The sequence below is a fragment of the Ornithorhynchus anatinus genome, chromosome X3 (genome assembly GCF_004115215.2).
Source record: "Ornithorhynchus anatinus isolate Pmale09 chromosome X3, mOrnAna1.pri.v4, whole genome shotgun sequence".
Taxonomy (NCBI): domain Eukaryota; kingdom Metazoa; phylum Chordata; class Mammalia; order Monotremata; family Ornithorhynchidae; genus Ornithorhynchus; species Ornithorhynchus anatinus.
Genome location: NC_041751.1, coordinates 32355804 through 32370346, shown reverse-complemented (window position 1 = coordinate 32370346; position 14543 = coordinate 32355804). Strand labels below are relative to the sequence as shown.

Sequence of the window (14543 nt, the reverse complement as noted above, 5' to 3'; positions counted from 1 at the left end):
TGGAACCCATGACTCCCAAGCCCGGGCTCTTCCAACTGAGCCACGCTGCTCCTCTGGACCGTAAGCTCGATGAGGGCAGGGACGTATTTACTATTCATTCATTCAACAGTATTTATTGAGCGCTTGCTATGGGCAGAGCACTGTACTGAGCGCTTGGAGTGTGCAAATCAGCAACAGATAGAGACCGTCCCTGCCCACTGACGGGCTCGCGGTCTAATCGGGGGAGACGGACGGACAAGAACAACAGCGGTAAATAGAAGCAAGGGGATGTACATAAAGATGGCATTTGTTAAGCGCTTACTATGTGCTAAGCACTCCTCTGAGCGGTGACTTAGACACGGGGTGATCGGGCTGTCCCACATGGGGCTCGGAATCTTGATCCCCATTCCTTCATTCAGACGTATTTACTGCAAACGTATTCAAACACACTTACGGTTTGAATATGACGATCCCGGCCCAACGACGGGCTCACGGCCTGAAAGGGGGAGACGGACGGCGAAAGGAAACGAGTACTCTCCCAAGCACTTAGTACAGTGCTCCGCACACAGCAAACACTCGATAAATACGCTCGATCGACCGATTAACACACAGTAGTAATAAGGTTGGTATTTGTTAAGCGCTTCCTACGTGCACGGCACCGTTCTAAGCGCTGGGGGAGATACAGGGTGATCGGGTCGTCCCGCGTGAGGCTCACAGTTAATCCCCATGTTGCAGATGAGGGAACTGAGGCACAGAGAAGTGAAGTGACTCGCCCGCAGTCACACAGCGGCCAAGTGGCAGAGCCGGGATTCGAACCCATGAACTCTGACTCCCAAGCCCGGGCTCTTGCCACTGAGCCACATCTGCCTCCCCCTCTCGTCTGTAAGCCCGTTGCGGGCGGGGACCGCGCTAACCAGCTCTGTTGTATTGTACTCTCCCAAGCGCTCAGTACAGTTCTCTGAACGCGCTAAGCGCTCGATGAATACCAGGCATTGAATAATTGAAGTGCTTGCTATGCGGCAAGCCCTGTGCTGGGTATTGAGGAAGCAGCGTGGCCCAGGGCTTGGGAGTCAGAGGTCACGGGTTCGAAGCCCAGCGCTGCCCCTCGGCAGCCGTGTGACTGCGTTCAAGTCGCTTCACTTCCCTGGGCCTCAGTGACCTCATCTGGAAGACGGGGATGAAGACCGGGAGCCTCCCGCGGGACAAGCCGACGACCCCGTATCTCCCCCAGCGCTTCGAACGGTGCTCCGCGCGTAGTAAGCGCTTACCAAATACCAACATTATCAGCCACCGAATAACTGAAGTGCTTACTACGTGGCAAGCCCTGTGCTGTGTGTTGGGATAGATACCCGGTAATCAGATCCGACTCAGTCGGTCTATAATAATAACGTTGGTATCCGTTAAGCGCCTACTAGGTGCCGAGCACCGTTCTAAGCGCCGGGGTAGACACAGGGGAATCAGGTCGTCCCACGTGGGGCTCACACTCTTATTCCCCATTTTCCAGATGAGGGAACTGAGGCCCAGAGAAGTGAAGCGACTCGCCCCCAGTCACAAGCGGCAGAGCTGGGATTCGAACCCACGAGTCCCGACTCCAAAGCCCGTGCACTTTCCTCCCCTCAGTCCCGTGACTGAGGTGACGAAGGAAGAAGAGCAGATGTCTTATCTCCATTTTGCAGCTGATGAAACCGAGGCGCGGAGAGGTTAAATGAGGCGCCGAGAGGTTACCCAAGGTCACGAGCGGGCCCGAGACCGCAGCGGGACGAGCGGAAGGACCTCCCAATACCGCCTCCCGCGTTCACAAGGTCGGGATTCCGGGAAATGCGGGTTCCAGTCTTAGCTCTGCCCCTGGCCTGCTGGGAGATCTTGGGAAACTTTTAACTTTTTGGGGTCCGGGGAGTTAGTGAAAAACAGTCATCCGATGTTGCGGTGGGTTCCCCTAATCGGTCAGCGATGTCCAAGTCACTCTGATCTCTAATAACGTAGGCGGCAGGGATCGGTACCAACCAGCTGCTATTGTTTTGAGGAGACGTCCTTCCCCTCGATTCTATTTACCGCCACCGTTCTCGTCGGCCCGTCTCCCCCGATCAGAGCCCGTCGAAGGGCGGGGACCGTCTCTACCTGTCGCCGATTTGTCCATTCCGAGCGCTTAGTACGCTCGGAACGCTGAGTTGGGGGCCGTCGCTCTAGAGACCATTTCCTCTACGTCGGCTTATCTTGGCCTCGGCGCGGCCTTCTAGTTCCCGTTCGGGAAGGAGTCCGTTGCGGCTTCCGAATGAGCACCGGGGGCAGCCGGGGGGCGGCGGGGAGGTGGCGAAGGGAACGGACCAGGCGTGAGGTGGGCGAGAAGGAGTCCGACCGTTCATTAAGCCCTTCCCGGGGGGGGAGGGAAGCAGCGTGGTGGAGTGGTCAGAGCTTGGGCCTACCCGGAGCTCAGAGTCTAGAAGGGGAGACAAGACATTAATATAGATAAATAAATGACAGATCTGTACGGGAGCGCCGTGGGGCCGAGGGCGGGCTGAATAAAGGGGGGAAACCCAAGTGCCGGGGCGACGCGGACGGGAGAGGGAGAAGAGGAAAGGAGAGCTTAGTCAGGGAAGGCCTCTTGGAAGAGATGTAATTTTAATAGGCGGGGAGAGTGGCGGATACCAAGAGGGAGGGTGTTCCAGGCCGAAGCAGGGGACACGTTACAGTGTACTCTCCCGAGCGCCGAGTACAGTGCTCCGCACACATTCGGCGCTCGATAAATAAGTCCTCTTGTCCCTACTCCCCAGGGACCCCAGTGGTTGCCCAGCCACCTCCCCGTCGAACAGAAACGCCTTCCCGGCGGCTTCAGAGCTCTCCAGAACTTTGCCCCCTCCTATCTTACCTTTGCGGATTTCCTTCTCCAACCCGGCCCGCACACTTCACTCCCCTACTGCCGACCTTCTCGCCGCACCTCCGCCTCTCCCATCTCACGGCCAATCCCTCGCCCACATCCCGCCTCGGGCCTGGAGTTTCCCTCCCTCTTCGCATCCGACAGACGATCATCTCCCCGGTTCCCAAGCCTTAGTGGAAGCACATCTCCTTCAAGAGGCCTCCCCGTAAACTCTCGCTTGCTCTTCTCCCATTCCCTCCTGCTTGGGTTTGAACCCTTTTTTTAATCCCGCCTTCAGTTCCGCGGCACTCATCGGCACGTCCATTCCCCGGCAACTCACCTTTATCTGTATTTAACGTCCATTTCTCCCTCTGGACGGCCCTGCGTTTTTCAAAAGGGCATTTAAGCGCTTACCGTACGCCGGGCACCGTACTAAACGCTGGCGTAGATACGAGCCGATCGGGTCGGACCCGGTCCCCGCCCCATAGGGGCTCACGGTTTTAATCCCCGTTTTACAGACGAGGGAATCGAGGCACAGAGAATCGAGTGACTTGCCCCGGGTTAATAATAATGTTGGCATTTGTTAAGCGCTTACTATGTGCAGAGCCCCGTTCTGAGCGCTGGGGTAGACATAGGGGAATCAGGTTGTCCCACGTGAGGCTCACGGTCTTCATCCCCATTCTCCAGATGAGGGAACTGAGGCACAGAGAAGTGAAGTGACTCGGCCACGGTCACACAGCCGACGAGCGGCGGAGCCGGCGAACGGGCGGCGGAGCCGGGATTAAAACCCGGGTCCTTCTGAGTCTCGTGCCGAATTATGGGCGGGGAAGGTGTTTACCGGCTCTGTTATACCGCGCTCTCCCAAGCGCCTAGTACAGTGTTCCGCAGAAGAAATACGATCGATCGGTTGATGGAAGTGCCCGGAAGTAGGAGGGACAGTCCCAATCAACAATAATAATAACGTCGGTAATAGTTAAGCGCTTACTATGTACAGAGCACCGTTCTAAGCGCCGGGGGAGACGCAGGGTCATCGGCTTGTCCCACGTGAGGCTCCCAGTCTGAATCCCCATTTGACAGATGAGGTCACTGAGGCCCAGGGAAGATCAACCGATCAATATTCAGCAGCCCCCGCGTCCAGAGTCACATAAGGAGAGTTCCAGCACCCCACTCTTTTCCGAGCATTTTCCCAGCCGGAACTCACCCACCCTCCAACGGTTGGGTTGGGGCCCAAGAGAGAAAGCTACGTCCAAATTCCCGGACGACGAGAGCCGTCCGACAGGATAACCGATCACCCGGTCGTCGTTACTGAGCGGCACTGGGTGCGGAACACTGGGCGTGGCCTAGTGGGAAAGGCAGGGGCTTAGGAGTCGGGGGGCCTGGGTTCTAATTCCCCTCTTGGACACCTCTGAGAGAAATCCCGATTCTATTTATCGGCTACTGTTCTAATGAGACGTTCTTCCCCTCGACTCTATCTATCGCCACCGTTCTCGTCCGTCCGTCTCCCCCGATTAGACCGTGAGCCCGTCGAAGGGCGGGGACCGTCTCGATCTGTTACCGGTCGGTCCATTCCAAGCGCTCAGCCCAGCGCTCCGCGCATAGCGAGCGCTCGATAAATACTACTGAATGAATAAACGAACGAACAGCTGCTTGTCTCGGGCAAGTCTTGGCGACGAGCAGCGTGGCTCAGTGGAAAGGGCACCGGCTTTGGAGTCAGAGGCCATAGGTTCGAATCCCAGCTCTGCCGCTTGTCAGCTGTGTGGCTGTGGGCGAGTCACTTCACCGGGCCTCAGTTCCCTCACCTGTAAAACGGGGATGAAGACCGCGAGCCCCACGTGGGGCAACCTGATTCCTTTGTGTCTACCCCGGCGCTTAGAACGGCGCTCGGCACATAGTGAGCGCTTAACAAATACCAACGCTGTTATTATTATTGTCTTCTCTGTGCCTCAGTTACCTCGTCTGTAAAACGGGGACTGAGAATGTAGGACAGGGACTGTGTCCAACCTGCTCGTCTCGAATGTACTCCAGCGCTCTTTAGGGGGCCTGACCCGTAGGAAGCGCTCAACACCACGATTCTTATTATTATTATTATTATTATTATTATTATTATTATTCTTTCTAAGCCCTTGGGAGAGCAGAGTATAACAGAGGAGAAGAGGGCGGGAAGCCAGTGTCCTCTTTTCAAGGCCGCCCGTTCGAAGATATCGGGCGGAGGGCTCACGTCCACGCGGACGCGGAGCCCTTCTCAGAACACCACACCTTCGGCTCCCGCCGGGCGTACGGCTAATCTCCAAGCCGCACGGACCGGCTTGGGCCGAGATAAAGCAGGCGGGGGGGACGCGGGCTCGGGGAACTGACGAGGAGAGAGAAGCTCCACCAGGGTTTCCGTGGACGACGAACGTTGAGCCCGGGGGTTCGTACGCGCGAATGGAGGCTCGTGCCCGTGTGCAAACGCCCGTCCCTCTCTGCCCCGCGTCCGACCGGCACATCGAGGGAGGAGCGGGTCCCCGAGCGGTGGCCGTCTGTTGCTGCATCGTACTCCCCCGAGCGCTTAGTACGGTGCACACGGTAAGCGCCCCGCGAAACCGTCCACTAAGGAACGAGAGATAAGGAGGCAGAAAACAGAGTCGGGTGCCGCGAACGTTCATCACGACAACGTAACGGGGGACGGGGTCCTCGCCTGTCCAGCGCGGCCGGGACCGCGGAAATCCGAAGGACCTGGGTTCCAATCCCGACTCCGCCACCTGTCCCCGGCCCGCGTGGGGCTCCCAGGCTTCGTCCCCGCTTTACCGACGAGGCCCAGAGAAGCGAGGTGACTTCCCCGAGGTCACCCGGCGGACAGGGGGCGGGGGCTGGGACTGGAACCCGGGTCCCTCCGACGCCCGGGCCGTCGCCCCCCGGGCACCGCTCAAGATCGGAGTGGCGGCGCCCAGTCGCCGGAGCACGGCCCGGGAGCCAGGAGGACCTCTTCTCGGACGGCGATCCGTCAAGCGCTTACCGTCCGCGTCTTGTCTTCCTCCCCTTCACCCGTCTCGGGGAGAGGGGAGTGTTGGGCTGGAACAGGGAGTGACCGGCAACTGAAAACCCAAGCCGGTATCGGGGCGGGGGGGCCGGGCAGAGGGTGTGCCCGGGGCTACCAGAGAGGCGGCCATGGCCTCGGCTACGCCGGGGGAGAAGCTGAAGCTGGACGCCTCCTGCCTCATCTGCCTGGACTTCCTGTCGGATCCGGTCAGCGTCGACTGCGGCCACAGCTTCTGCCGGAGGTGCATCTCCGACTTCTGCGAGCAATCGGAAAGCGGCCCCGGCGGCTCCTACCCCTGTCCTCACTGCCGGGCCCCTTTCGGTCCCGGGGGCTTCCGGCCCAACAGGCAGCTGGCCAGCGTGGTGGACGGCATCAGGCGGCTGGACCTGAGCCCCGGGGCCGAGGGAGGGCGGGCGACCTGCGAGGAGCACGGAGAGCCCCTCGGCCTCTTCTGCCGACGGGACCGACGGCTCCTCTGCCGGCTCTGCCAGAGATCCCCGGAGCATCGCGATCACAGCACGGCCCCGCTGGAGGAGGCGGCCGAGGTCTACAAGGTAGGACCGTCCTCTTGGAAGCCCGGCCCCCCCGCCCCCCCCCGAACCGTCGCTCCGCACGGGTTCGACGCCCGGCCCCCGGTTGACTGCCGGAGATGGAGGCGGCGTGGCCCAGTGGATGGAACCCGGGCCTGGGTCCTAATCCCGGCTCCCCCGCCGGCCACTCCGCTGGACCTCTCCGCGGTCCGGTCGGCGGTCCTCCTCCCGATAATGACGACGATGGCGTCTCTCGGTAGCGGTGACGGCGTTTCTCTGAAGCGCTCACCGTGCGCGGGACGCCCAACCGAGCGCCGGGAAGGAGTACGCCGGCGGGAGCCGAACCCTCGTCCCCGCGGGGGCTCTTACTGCGTACCGAGCACTCGGCTAGATACGAGATAAACAGATCGGTCACGACGCCTGCAGCGACCGCAGTGATCCCAGTAACCGCGTTCGGTACGCCCTTACTATGTGCTGAGCGCCGGTCAGGGTACGTCGCCCGTGAGCCCCTCGGAGAACGGGGCGGGTGTCTAATTCCAACCGCGTAGTCTCTCCCGGCTCGGCTCCGCGCTCCCCGGCACGCGGCAAGAGCTTAATAAATGCTGTTGAACCGCTTCAAGAGGAACGGCCCGGCCTAGCGTTAAGGGTGAGGGCTTGGGTTCTAATCCTGACTTCCCCACTTGCCTGGCGTGTGACCTCGGGTGAGTGGCTTAACCTCCGGGTGCCTCGGTTCCCTCTTCTGTAAAATGGGGATTCAGTACCCGGTCTCCCTCCTACTCAGACCGGCGACCCCGTCTGAGACGGGGACTGCGCTTGACCTGACGATCTCGCATCTACCACGGGGCTTAGCTCGGTGCTGGGCACAGGGTGAGGGCTTGACACGCTCCGCAATTATTACGTTATTCCAGGGGAATGATAACTGCATGCATTACGTAATTACTACGGGTTGAGTAGATAAGACCCGGTCCCCGTAATAATCGTAACTTTGGTGGCCGTTAAGCACCTGCCACGGGCCGAGCACCGTGCTGAGCGCTAGGCTGGCCGCAGCACCACGAGATGACGACTTTGGTATCCGTTGAGCGTTTACTACGTGTCCAACTTATTAAGTGCTGGGGTGGATACCCAGTAATCAGGTTGGAGATAATCCCTTTCCCGCAGGCCCCCGTCCCCCATAGGGCTCACGGTCCAAGCGGGAGGGAGGACGGGTGTCCGATCCTCACTTGGCAGGCGAGGGAACCGAGGCACGGCCCCCGTCCCCTGGACTGGGACGGAGGGAGAGCCGCTTCTGACCCACCCCCCCACCCCCCGCCCCCGTTTTACGGGTGAGGAACTAGAGGCACAGAGAAGTTAGGTGGCCCGTCCCAGGTCACCCGGCAGGCGGATGGCAGAGCCGGGATTAGAACCCAGGCCTCCCGACTCCCGATCCTCTCCTCGTTCGAGTGGGCCACGCTGCTTCCGCTGTTTCCATCCGTTTGAGTCTCTCTGAGTGTACATATGCTCGAAAAGTAGGGTAGCCCGGCGGAAAGGGCACGGACCTGGGAGTCAGAGGATCCGAGTTCAAATCCCGGCTCCGCCGCCCGACCGCCCCAGCGCTTCCGTGCGCCTCGGTTTCCTCGGGGATTCGATACCCGTTCTCCTCCCTACGTAGACTCCAAGCCCCGTGCGGGACGGGGGGGACCGTGTCCGGTCTGACCGTCTCCCTTCCACCCCGACGATCAGCCCAGGGCTTGACCCGCAGTCATCGCTCAGCCAATACCTTGTGGGAAGAGATAAATAGCGCGAGGGAGGACCGCGGGACCCTTCGCTGACTTCCTTCTCCCGCAGAACCAGTTCCGAGCGGCTCTGGCTCGTGTGAGACGGGAGCTGGAGAAGGGCCTGGACTTGGAAGCCAGCGTCGGGAAGAAAACCGTCCTGTGGAAGGTAGGGGCCTCCGCGGCGTCTCTTCCCCCGGAGAGAGTACGGGGAGAAGGGGTAGGAGAATAGGAAGACATCCTCCAGTCAGTCGGTCGGTCGCATCTACCGAGCGCATACTGTGTGCGGAGCACCGCGCCGAGCAGTCAGCGCGGTTTAGCGGAGAGAGCCCGGGCTTGGGAGTCAGAGGGTGTGGGTTCTAATCCCGGCTCCGCCGCCCGGCTGCCGTGTCACCTTCGGCGAGTCGCTTCGTTCATTCGATAGTGTCTACTGAGCGCTTACTGCGCGCAGAGCACGGTACTGAGCGCCTGGGCCGGACGGTTCGGCAACAGATAGAGACCGTCCCCGCCCAGCGACGGGCTTCTCTGGGCCTCATATCCCTCATCCGTAAAATGGGGATTCAAAGCGTGAGCCAACCCCGTATCTACCCCGGTGCTCGGAACGGTGCTCGGCCCGTAGTGAGTGCTTAACGGATTCGTCGTTGCTATTATTATTATTACAGTACAACGATCTAAGCCTCCGCTAGACTGCAAGGTCCTCGGGAGCGCCGACGGCTCCATATCCTTGTTCCGCCTGTCCTGCAGGTGTCCAATACAGTGCTCTGCCCAGAGTGGGCCCTTAGACATCCTGCTATCTCCGCTGTGCTGATCGAGTCCCTGTCGACCGATCCATTAATCAGTGGGTATTGAGTGAGGTCTCGCCGTGTGCAGGGCCACCGAACTGAACGCTTGGGAAAATACAATACGGTAGACGCGATCCCTGTCCTCGAGGAGCTTGCGGTCCAGTGGGGAAGACAGATATTAAAATAAATCAGAGATAGGGCAGAGGAGGAGGAGGTCCCCACGGGCCCCAGGTCGTCAGCTCTTTGCGGGCAGGGAATGGGTCTGTTCACTGTTGTCCTCTCCCAAGCGCTTAGTACAGTGCTCTGCCCGTACATCATAACAATGTTGGTATTCGCTAGGCGCTTACTGTGTGCCGAGCGCCGTTCTAAGCGCTGGGGGAGATACAGGGTAGACGCGGTTAATCCCCATTATACAGATGAGGGAACTGAGGCCCAGAGAAGTGAAGTGACTCGCCCACAGTCACCCAGCTGACGAGGGGAGGGGGCCGGGATGCGAACCCGTGACCTCTGACTCCCGAGCCCGGGCTCTTGCCTCCGAGCCACGTTCAATAAATACGACCGACCGGGTGGGTGAGAAGCAAATCAAGGGGCTGACGGGTCAGTCGACCCATCAGCCGGTACCTGGCGAGGCTCAGTGTGCGCGGAGCATCCATTCGGTCGTCTGCGTGCCGAGCGCCACGTAAGCGCTCGGGAGAGGTCACTGCGACACCGAACGGACACGACGAGCTTACGTTCTGCCGTACTAGGCGCTTAGGGAGAGTCCGAGACGACAGAGCTGGTAGAAGTGGCCCCTGCCCACCGCGAGCCTACGGTCTAGAGGGGAGACGGACATTAATATAAAGAAATAAATCACGGGTACGGACGTACACGCCGAGAGGCCGAAGGCGGGGGTGGATGAAGGGGGTCAATCCAGGTGCCGGGGCGACGCCGAAGACAGCGGGAGAAGAGGCCCCGGGAGGGAGATGGGATTTTAGGAGGGATCCGAAGGCGGGGGGGGAGAGCGGCCGTCTGTCGGCTACGGACGGGGCGGGAACGCGTTCCGCGGTCCCCCTCCCCCAACCGGGCCCCCGCAGGACAAGGTGGAGGCCCGTCGCCGGAGGGTCGTGTTGGAGTTTGAGAAGCAGCGCGGCTTCCTGGCTTCCGAGGAGCAGCTGCAGCTGAGGAGGCTGGAGGAGGAGGAGCGGGAAACCCTTCGGCGGCTGAGGGAGAGCCGGGCCCGCCTCGCCCAACGCAACCGCTCCCTGAGGGATCGGGTCGGCGAGCTGGAGGAGAGGTGTCGGAGCTCGGCCCTGGCTCTGCTCCGGGTGAGCCCCGCCCGAACAAGTCGGTCCGTCGGTCGCTAGGGTTTATTAAGCGCTTCCCGGTGCCGAGCGCCGTCCTGGGCGCTGGGGAGGGGACGGTAGAATAACACCGATGAGGTCGGTATTCGTGAAGCGCTTACTACGCGCAGGGCACCGTTCCGAGCGCGGGGGGAGATAAGACACGGGGGTCGTCAGATTGTCCCACGTGAGGCTCGCGGTCTTAATCCCCATTTTACAGATGAGGGAGCTGAGGCGGGGATCCGAGATGAGAGGGTCCCGCACGGGCTGCGGGCCTAAATGGGAGGGAGAACGGGAGACGGATCCCCGTCTGGCAGACGAGGGAACTGAGGCGCAGAGAAGTGAAGTGCTTGCCCGCGGTCACCCAGCCGGCAAGCGGCGGAGCCGGCATTCGAACGCGCGACCTCGGACTCCCAACCCCGGGCTCCTTCCACGGACCCGTGCTGCTTCATTCGATAGCATTTTTTCATTCGCTGGTATTTAACGAGCACTTACTGCGCGCAGGGCACTGTCCTAAGCGCCCGGAATGGACAGTTCGGCAACAGAGAGAGACCGTCCCCGGCCCAGTGACGGGCTCACGGTCTGATCGGGAGAGACGGACGGACAGAGACGAGCCGACCTCATAGCCGTAAATAGAGTCAAGGGGAGGTGCACCTCATGAACAAAATCAGTGGGGGAATAAAAAGATGTACGACCCCGTATATATCATTATATATTATACAATATATATAAATATATACACAACCCGCTTCATAGCGGGGGGACGGTGGGAGGAGAGAAAACAACGATGGCTTGCTCGTCGCAGAGCCCGAGGGAAGGAGCGCGGCCTAGTGAGAAGAGCCCGGGCCTGGCAGTCGGAGGACCTGGGTTCTAATGTGTCACTTACCCGCCGTGTGACCTCGGGCAGTCACTTCGCTTCTCTGCGCCTCAGTTCCCCCGTCTTGCCAACCGGGGATTCGTTTCCCGGTCTCCCTCCTATTGAGACCTTCAGCCCGGGCGGGACCCGCTCGTCTCGAATCCACCCCGGCTCTTAGGGCGGCGCTCGGCCGAATAAGCGCTGAACGAAAGCGGTTATTCTCAATACTGACGAATCCACCTGGGTTTCGAATGCGGGCCCGGGTGGGAAGGACGGGAGGGCGTTCTTCTGGGTACTCCGTCCGCCCCGAAGCGTCCCCTTCTGTCTAACCTCAATCCTTCCCGCTGCAACCCGGAGACCCGACCGGGGCAAGTCGGTCAGGCAATCAGCGGTATATACTGAGAACGCTGTACTAAGCGCCTGGGAGAGTACAGCTCAAACACCGACAGACGCAATCCCTTCCCGCAAGGAGCTTACGGGCTGGAGGGAACCGCGAAGGGCCGAAACTGACCGCCTCGTGTCTCCCTTTCCCCTTCAGGGCGTGAGGGGAGCCTTCGACGGGTGAGTTCCGCTCCGCGTTCGCCCCGTGGGGAAGGGTACGGGGCGCGAGGAGGCTTCACGGGAGGAAAAATCTGGACCGACCGGAGGGAGGCGGAGCAGACGCCCCGGGCTTACGCTTAGTCGAGCGGCATTCGTTCATTCAGTCGTATCTACTGAGCGCTCACCGCGTGCAGAGCACTGTACTAAACGCTTGGAAAGTACGATTCGGCGACAGACAGACAGTCCCCGGCCCTAACGGGCTCACAGTCTAGACGCGGGGGAGACAGACCTCAAAACCAACAGGCAGCGACGGCATCAATATAAATAAATAGAATTAGAGCTATAGGCACCTCGTTCGTGTAAATAAATTGCGTGGCGGGGTGGACAGAGCCCGGGCCTGGGAGCCACGGGGACCTGGGTTCTAATCCCGGCTCCGCCCCCGGTCCGCTGTGTGACCTCGGGAAGTCACTTCACTCCTCTAGGCCTCAGTTCCCTCATCTGGAAAATGGGGATCAAGACTGTGAGCCCCGGGTGGGGCAGGGACCGCCCCCGACCCGATAATCTCGTCTCTACCCCGGCGCTTAGGACGGGGCTCGGCACGCTGTGAAGCGCTAATCGGATCCCGTCGACGTTGTTATCATTACGCTTCCTCTAGGAGTGAGGCGACGGCGACGACTCCCCCGGAAGCCATCTCCACGGACTTGAGGACCACGTGCTCTATCCCCGGGCTACGAGAAATGCTCAATCGATTCCGAGGTGACGGGGCGGGTGGGCGGGGAGGCCGAGCGCGGGGCAGGAGGGCAAATCCGACCTCGCCCAGGCGACGGCCTAAGCTTCCCTTAACTCACTGGGACCGAGCTGGGTCCTCTGGGGACAGATCCGCCCCCCGGCAGAGCTTCCCGCCCCTTGGGAAGGCCTTCCTTGTGTCTGACCACAATCCCTCTTGCCGCAGTCACACCTTTCCCCGCCCCCCCCCCCCCCCCCCCCAGCCCGGGTGGTGATGGACATCAATCTCGCCGGGATTTTTCTATTACCCAGCGGGAGCTCGAGTTGGTGATGGTTCGACACTCCCGTTCCTTTCATAGTCCCGAGACACCTCCCGGCCGGAACTCTCCCCTCCACTCCGGATACACCGGCCCCGACTCCCTCTCCTTTCTGCATCGTTTACACTTCGATCTGCGCCCGGTGGGCATTTAGCGCTCACCCCCGCTCCCAGCCCCACCGTACTCGTGTCCGTAGCTGCGATTTATTTCTATAAATGTCTGTTTCCCACTCTAGTCTGAAAGCTCCTTGTGGGCGGGGAACATATCTACCGGCTCGGTTGCGCTATACTCTCCCAAGCGCTTAATGTAGCCATCTAGACTCCCCCTCTAGACTGTAAGCTCGTTGCGGGCAGGGATTGTGTCTATTTTTATCATTGTTAATAACGATAATAGTACTTGCGAAGCCCCGACTATGGGCCGAGGACCGTTCTAAGCCCCGGGACAGATACGGGTTAATCAGGTTGGACCCGGTCTGTCCCACACGGGGCTCCCACTCTCCATCCCCATTTTACGAACGAGGCCACTGAGGCCCGGAGAAGTGAAGCGATTTGGCCGAGGTCACACGGCAGACACGTGGCACAGCCGGGATTAGAACCCAGGTCCTTCTGGCTCCCGGGCCCCTACTCTCTCCACTGAGCCACGCGGCTTCTCGTCGCTTATTTTGCCACTGGGCTCGCCCCGGCGCCTAGTACGGTGCTCTGCACAGAGCTCGAGAAATACGACGGACACAGTGAGCGCTTGACAGAGACGATCGGCCGATCGACCGGGGGCTTTCCCCTCCCCAGTCCAAGGGAGTGGGAATAACCTCCGACCCTCCCCCCGGCTCTCTCGCTCTAGTGGACGTGACCCTGGACCCGGCCACGGCGCACCCCGCCCTCGTCCTGGGCGACGACCTGAAGAGCGTGAGGGACGGAGACGTGTGGGAGGAGGTGCCGGACACGGCCGACCGATTCGACACCTGGCCCTGCGTCCTGGGAAGAGAATGCTTCCGTTCCGGGAGACGCTACTGGGAGGTGGGCATGGAAAGCCAGACCGAGTGGGGGCTGGGGGTCTGCCGGGAATCGGCCCTCCGGAAGGGGGAGGCCTCCCAGTCTCCCGAAAATGGCGTCTGGGCCGTGTGGCTGCTGAAGGGGAACGGATACATGGTCCTGTCCTCTTCCTCGGACCCCGTCATCCAGGAGCGACGGCCCGAGAGGATGGGCATCTACCTGGACTACGAAGGCGGCGAGATCTCCTTCTATAACGTCACCGCCGGGGCCCACGTCTACACCTTCGCCCAATCCTTCTCCGGCCCCCTCAGACCTTACTTCTTCGTGTGTGACCCGGCCCCCCTGACCCTTCCCCCGGTGGTTTCCGGGGAGAGCTAGGCCACCCCGGTTGGGGAGGGACTGAGGTCAGCTGGAACCGGAGGCTGGCCGGGCAGCGCCGGCTCCCGATGCCCGACGGGGAAGCGGCGCGGCCCGGGAGTCGGAAGGACCCGGGTCCCGATCCCGACTCCGCCTCCGCTCAGGCGGCCGGGTGACCTCGGGCGAGGCGCTTCGCGCCTCTGGGCCTCGGTTACCTCATCTTTAAAAGGGCGATCGAGACCGGGAGCCCCGTGCGGGACGGAGACCGTACACGACCCGACCGGCTTGGATCCACGCCGGCGCTCAGTACGGTGCCTGGCGCCTAGTAAGCGCTTCACGGAGGCCGCAGCTACTATCCTTATCGTAACCTGCCCTCCCTCCTACTTGGACCGCGATCCCCAGGCGGGCCGGGGATCAACCTGGGTCTACCCCGGCTCTCCCGGCGGTGCCTGACCCGTAGTAAGCGCTCAACGCATGCCAAAAGAATACTAAGCTTCAGCGTATTCTTTACGTTAACGGTGTTA

At 60.9% G+C, this 14543-nt stretch overlaps 1 protein-coding gene across 1 annotated transcript; it reads left to right on the top strand.

The window, feature by feature from the left end:
* Positions 1–5800: 5800 nt before the first annotated feature.
* Positions 5801–14119, top strand: TRIM58 (tripartite motif containing 58). The gene is made up of 6 exons (XM_029053996.2): positions 5801–6406; positions 8207–8302; positions 9989–10219; positions 11629–11651; positions 12286–12386; positions 13511–14119. The coding sequence occupies exons 1-6, from the start codon at positions 5981–5983 to the stop codon at positions 14038–14040; spliced, it is 1407 nt and encodes a 468-aa protein (XP_028909829.1). The 5' UTR covers positions 5801–5980; the 3' UTR covers positions 14041–14119.
* The last annotated feature ends 424 nt before the right edge of the window (positions 14120–14543 follow it).

Coding starts and splice junctions, on each gene's coding strand:
- TRIM58 (XM_029053996.2), top strand. CDS start 5,981: ATGGCCTCGGCTACGCCGGGGGAGAAGCTGAAGCTGGACGCCTCCTGC. Junction 6,407..8,206: donor AGGCGGCCGAGGTCTACAAG/GTAGGACCGTCC, acceptor CTTCTCCCGCAG/AACCAGTTCCGAGCGGCTCT. Junction 10,220..11,628: donor CGGCCCTGGCTCTGCTCCGG/GTGAGCCCCGCC, acceptor TTTCCCCTTCAG/GGCGTGAGGGGAGCCTTCGA.